This window comes from Orycteropus afer, unplaced genomic scaffold (assembly GCF_000298275.1).
Source record: "Orycteropus afer afer isolate SDZICR_OR568_19922 unplaced genomic scaffold, OryAfe1.0 scaffold00002, whole genome shotgun sequence".
In the NCBI taxonomy this organism is placed as follows: domain Eukaryota; kingdom Metazoa; phylum Chordata; class Mammalia; order Tubulidentata; family Orycteropodidae; genus Orycteropus; species Orycteropus afer.
In genome coordinates, this window is record NW_006921589.1 from 13,863,256 (window position 1) to 13,865,402 (window position 2,147).

A 2,147-nucleotide genomic window follows, 5' to 3' on the forward strand; every position below is an offset into this window, starting at 1 on the left:
AGAAGTGAATGTGGGAGAGTCTCCCCACATCTGTTCCCTAACCTGCTGCTGGAGTCTGGGAAGAGGAAGAGTTGGTTTTCAGGCATAAAATGAATTAAGTGTGGAAAAAAATACGAAAACATTTAGGAAGGAAATGCACCACACATTTTTTATTAAGACAGTCTAAATCCAAACGATTCTATGAACCCAGAGGCCTTTTGCAAAGTTCCTCCTGCTGATGGAGATGTTTAGTTTGTCAGAGTAAGATCAGAAATCGCCTTGGTGAGTGTGAGCGGGAGACGGAGAACAAAACGCAGCGAGGAAGAACGTGTGAGTGGGGGAAGGCGACCCGCAGGGAAACGACTTTTGCAGAGTCTTTTTTCATTTATTGTCCTTTTTCAGAGGAGCTGGAGGGAAGGGTTAATGGCGTTGCCGGCTGGCGCGGGAAGTAAGCAGAAGGGAGAATAAAGAAACTGAGAGGTTCCACTCAGAGGAAGACCCAACTCGCTCAGCACTCAAGGTCAAAACGAGCCAGAGAAACAGAAGGAAGATTTCAACCCTGACCCCTAATTCCATTCTCAAGAACAAGGGAAAAACAATAGCAGGCCACAGGAACCAGGACAGAAACCCGCGGGGACGGGGGGGAGAGCCGTGGAGGGACTAAAGGATGGGAGAGCTGGGGGGTGGCGCGCAATAATCGCGGGGGTCTGCGAAGCACGCATAAATGTTTTCACTTTTTTTTTTTTTTTTTTAAGTTTGAGCAAGTTGCTTTTTAAACAACAGCAGCAGGCAGGCAGTGGGCACATTTCACCACTGTCTCCAAGAAGAGAGAAGATAATTACAGCTTCCTCCAGACCACTAGGGCAGGAGGTTTTTGTCATCTGAAAATAAGTGAAACCCCCTGTAGCTTGGTTTTGTCCCCTACGGAACTTTTCGTAGGAATGAGGTGCCCTTACTAAGAACCCCGGAGGACCCCGGTTCTATCGGACAGGAAGAGTTCCCTCGATTTAGAAGCGGAGTGAGGAGCTCACACGGTGCCCCGCAATGACTGCTTCCACTGCCCAGGGATCCTCCAGCCTTCCGCCCCGGGGCCCCCAAGCAAAGCCACTCAGCCCGGCTGTCTCCGCCCCAAGATTCCAGCCGGCGATCCGAAGGCTTCAGTTACATTAACTCAAATGCTGGGATCTCCTCTTCGCCTACCAAATGCCCCCCTTTCATTTTTCCATCCAATACAATAGCAAGAGCTCTGCTCGTAATCTATGTAAAATAACAGCGGAGTTTGTAGTTTTCCCCTAGACAGCACACCCTACAAAGTACCACGAAATCCTTCCTCCCGCCTCACAACCCCAGTAGAAGGAAGGGTCCGGACCCTCTACTCCGGTCCCTCCTCCTAGCGCCCTCTTCTTCACCCGAGGTCCCTCCTGGGGCCAGCACCCGCAGCTTCCGCCCCCAGCAGCGCCCTTCGCAAAGGACCCTCCGGACTCGGATCATCGGCTCAAGCTGTACCCCCAAATCAGCCTCAAGATTAATACTCCCACAGATCTGATCAACACCCTCGTCAACACTAAATCCTCCCACCAAAATAAAAGACAGGGTACGTTCCAGCCGGGGAAGACTATGGTAGCAGGGGTGCCTTTTCTCTCCCCCGGTAGCCCCCCCAAATTAGTAGCCAGGGCTCTTCCGCAAGGTCGAAGTCCCAGTCCCCTCGCCAGGCCTGACTTTCGGGAGCCCCCTCCCTACGATCCCCCAAGAGCTGGTCAAGGACTCCGCTCTCCCTCCCCTGACACACTCCCTGAAACTACCCTCGCCTCCCCCCGCCCCCGCCGCACATTCGTTCCCTACATAACGGCCTCCAGCCAGGCGCCCCCGCGCCCTGCCAAGTTTCTCCGAACTAGTTGTCCCAGCCCGCGTTACCTGCAACCTGCTCGGGGCTGGCGCCGTACTCGGCGTCCCGGCGCTTTTCGCAAGTGCCCTCACCCAGGACCAGCGCCTGCAGGGGCAGCTCGGAGCCCGGGTGAGGATAGCAGCGCAGCCCCTGGGCGCAGCGCGGGGTGTAGACTCCGCACGCCTCGCCCTCCAGCCGGGCGCATACCGAGCAACAGCCGCAGCCCGGCTCGCGGACGAGCTCAGCGCAGGGCGTGCGGGATCCGCCGGCCGGCCCGGCCCCG

General features: G+C 55.9%; 1 protein-coding gene across 1 annotated transcript in view; it reads right to left on the reverse strand.

Moving 5' to 3' along the window:
• The window catches only part of IGFBP2 (insulin like growth factor binding protein 2), a gene marked incomplete at its 5' end in the record, with an annotated part of 33,812 nt that extends 31,672 nt beyond the window's left edge, over positions 1-2,140 (reverse strand). Inside the window, one exon of the mRNA XM_007959780.2 lies at positions 1,894-2,140. Coding sequence (XP_007957971.2) covers positions 1,894-2,140 — 247 coding nt within the window. The remainder of the gene's footprint in view (positions 1-1,893) is intronic.
• Positions 2,141-2,147: the final 7 nt, after the last annotated feature.